Source organism: Corvus cornix, chromosome 7 (assembly GCF_000738735.6).
Source record: "Corvus cornix cornix isolate S_Up_H32 chromosome 7, ASM73873v5, whole genome shotgun sequence".
Taxonomy (NCBI): Eukaryota; Metazoa; Chordata; class Aves; order Passeriformes; family Corvidae; genus Corvus; species Corvus cornix.
Genome location: NC_046337.1, coordinates 8,917,188 through 8,920,441, shown reverse-complemented (window position 1 = coordinate 8,920,441; position 3,254 = coordinate 8,917,188). Strand labels below are relative to the sequence as shown.

The window sequence follows — 3,254 nt, the reverse complement described above, 5'->3', positions numbered from 1 at the left end:
TGCGCGGGGCTTTCCCGGCCCCCTCCCGCAGAGCTGTCGCGTAGGCGGCGGCAGGGAGCTCACCCCGGCGGGACCGGGACTCCGACCGCCTTCCAGGCATCGCGCAGGGGCCGTCCCGCTGCGAGCAGAGGGACGGAAGGACGGAGGGATGGAGAGATGCAGGGAGGAAGCAGTTCAGGCGGCAGGTGAACGGGGCAATGCGTCCCCGACCGTCCGGGTTTCAGCGGGGCGCAGTTTGGGCGGCACCCGCAGTGACTCCGCCGGTGACGGCGGGGCGGGCGCGGTATCCCCCCGCAGCCGGAGTGCGCGGGGACGTGCGGGACGCCCCGCCGCCTCTCCCCTCCCCTCCGCCCGCCCCGCCCGGGGGGCCGCGCCGCCACCGGCGCTCGGCGCGGCGAGCGGGCGGGCGCTGGCAGACGGGCGCCCCGCGGACCGCAACGACGGCGGCGCCCCGGAGCCCCCCAGGCGGCTCCGCCCCGGCCCCCCGCAGGTGGGTCCGCCCTGCCCGCGCCCCCCACGTCGGGGCGGCGACGGGGGCGGGGCGAGCCCGTCCCCCCACGCGGGGCCGAGGGGTAGAGCCGGGCGCCCGCTCGCCGCGGCGACGCCCCCCGCGTCCGCCCAGCCCCGCCGGGCGGACGGGGCGCCGCGTCCCCTCGGAGCGGAGCGGGGCGGCTCTCGGCGGCTGTCGGCATGGCGGGGCTCCCGGCCGGCCGGCGGGCGGGCTGAGGCGGGGGCCGGGCGGGGAGGCGCCGGCGGCGGGGTCTCACCGCCTCTTCTTGCCGTCCCCCGCAGGGAGCGGCCGGCCCCCCGCGCCACCATTGCCTCGCACGGCAAGGAGGACCTGCTCGCCGCCGCCGCCCGGCTCTGGCAGCGGAGGAGGCGGCTGCTGGCCGCCGCCGGGCTCCGCCCTGGCCATGGCCGTCGCGCTGCTTGTCGCCGTGCCCCTGCTGCTGCTGCAAGCGCCCGCCGACACCGGCGCCCACTACGAGATGATGGGCACCTGCCGCATGATCTGCGACCCGTACAGCGGTGGCGGCCGCCCGGCCCCGGCAGCACCGCGCCGTGGAGGCCCTGCAGGACCTGGGCGCCAACCCCCCGCCGCCCTTCGTCCAGGGACCCCAAAGGGGAGCCGGGCCGGCCGGGCAAACCGGGCCCCCCGCGGGCCACCCGGGGAGCCGGGTCCGCCGGGTCCGCGGGGCCCGCCGGGGGAACGGGGCGACGCGGGGAAGCCGGGGCTGCCCGGGCTGGCGCTGGCGGGCGCGGGCGGCGGCGGGAGCGGCGGCGGGGCGGCGGTGGCGGCGAGGCGGCGGGCGGGCTGAGCGCCGCCTTCAGCGGGCCGCGCAATCGCCTTCTACGTGGGGCTCAAGAGCCCCCACGAGGGCTATGAGGTCCTCAAGTTCGACGACGTGGTGACCAACCTGGGCAACCACTACGATCCGGCCAGCGGCAAGTTCACCTGCCAGGTGCGCGGCATCTACTTCTTCACCTACCACATCCTCATGCGCGGCGGCGACGGCACCAGCATGTGGGCCGACCTCTGCAAGAACGGCCAGGTGGGTTCCGCCGCTCCCCCGCGCGTCCTCCCCGCCCGGGGTCCCCCGGTTGTCCCTGACCCCCGGTCTTCCCCGGCCGCTGCCGGGAAAAGAAGCAGCGGGAGCATCCTTCGCGCCGTCGGGGCGGGGGTGCAGCTCTAGAGCCGCGACAAATTCCGAACTCCCGGCTTGCAAACTTTCCTGCCGGGTTGGGGAGAAGGGGGAAGCGAGGAGAGGGGCGGGAGGGAGGACATGGGGAAGAGGAGGGTTTGGGGAGAGGGACTTGGGGCACTGATGGAGGAGCTGAGGAAGAGGGTCTTGGGGGACGGATGGAGGGGCTGGAAAAGGGGGACAGGGAGGACTGATGGAGGGGCTGTGGGAGAGTGACTCAGGGGCTAATAGAGACGCTGGGCAAGAGGGGCTGGGGGGCTGATGTACCCAGCGGCTGTGTTGGCAGGTGCGGGCCAGTGCCATCGCCCAAGACGCAGACCAGAACTACGACTATGCCAGCAACAGCGTGGTGCTGCACCTGGACTCCGGCGATGAAGTGTATGTCAAGCTGGATGGAGGCAAAGCACACGGAGGCAACAACAATAAGTACAGCACTTTCTCTGGCTTTCTTTTATACCCTGATTGACACACAAGTGACACAACACAACTGGCCCCGCCACTGATGCACATGGGGCTGTTTGGCATTTCCATACCCCATCGTGCTGCTGTTCCTGCTGGTGTCCCCTGTCTCCGCAGGTCACTTTAGCTTCATTATCAGTTTGTATGTTTTTATTTTCACCCTTGTGGAAACGAAATAGAAATGAAACAAAGTGATCCCCTTCCTTACTCTCCCCCATTTCTTCTGACCCCCCTCTCCCTTTGTCAGCCTGAGTGTTTCGTGTGTCACATGAGGAACTCGGCAGCTTGAAACTCTCGAGTGGTTCCAGGGAGGTTTAAAAGAGCCCAGAGTTTGGACTGTGTCACACATGGAATTTGAACAGGTCACATTTTTTCATCAATAAGTATTAATGACGATGATGAATTTTCAGATCAACTATTCACGAAGTGGGACTGGACCATAACTGTTTTTCCCTCTGCTGCTTTGTATGGGGTCAAGTGTAAACTTTTCTTTCTGTGCAATGCAATGCTCGTGTGAATGATGGTGTCATTAACGTCAAACCTGTTTCTGTCTGCAAAAGAATTTGGTCATTGACCACGGTCACCCAAATACCACATTAAATTATGTTTTTAGACAATGCCTTCTTGCTTTCTGTCTCTTCCAGTGCTACAAAGGAGCACTGTGGTGATGCCACAGGAGGGTGGGAAGTAAAGGAGGAGGTCACTTCAGTCCCTTAGGTTTGTAGCAATACTTAAAGTTAGGATGGGGTACCTTGCCTAGGTCTTGATTATGGTTGGAGGGGGCTGGGAAGAAGTAGAAAGAGAGGAAAAAAGCTTCACCTTTATGCAGTTTTGTGAAAAGAAGGCACACAGTCATCAAGAGGTGAAAGTGGGGGTGTGCAGTGGATCTCCTAAACAGATTTACTGGGTTTAAAACCTGATCCAGAGGTTAGTGAAGTACAGGAAAAGCAGTTTAATCAGTGATTATGGAAAGCTGTGTTTCTGTAAAAATGCTTGACAAACGTAAGAAGGCAGCAGGGGAGAGAGAGTTTGTCTAAACCTTTGCACTTGCAGTGTGTGTAGGGGTTGGAAACCACACCTGACTGTAGGTGG

The 3,254-nt window shown here is 64.7% G+C and overlaps 1 protein-coding gene across 1 annotated transcript; it reads left to right on the top strand.

The window, feature by feature from the left end:
- The first annotated feature begins 727 nt into the window (after positions 1 to 727).
- On the top strand, positions 728 to 2,781 carry C1QL2 (complement C1q like 2). Its single transcript, XM_039555523.1, is given in 5 exon segments — positions 728 to 1,057; positions 1,059 to 1,116; positions 1,118 to 1,153; positions 1,155 to 1,553; positions 1,990 to 2,781. Coding segments are annotated over 5 exon segments (816 nt in total). The 5' UTR covers positions 728 to 914; the 3' UTR covers positions 2,170 to 2,781.
- The last annotated feature ends 473 nt before the right edge of the window (positions 2,782 to 3,254 follow it).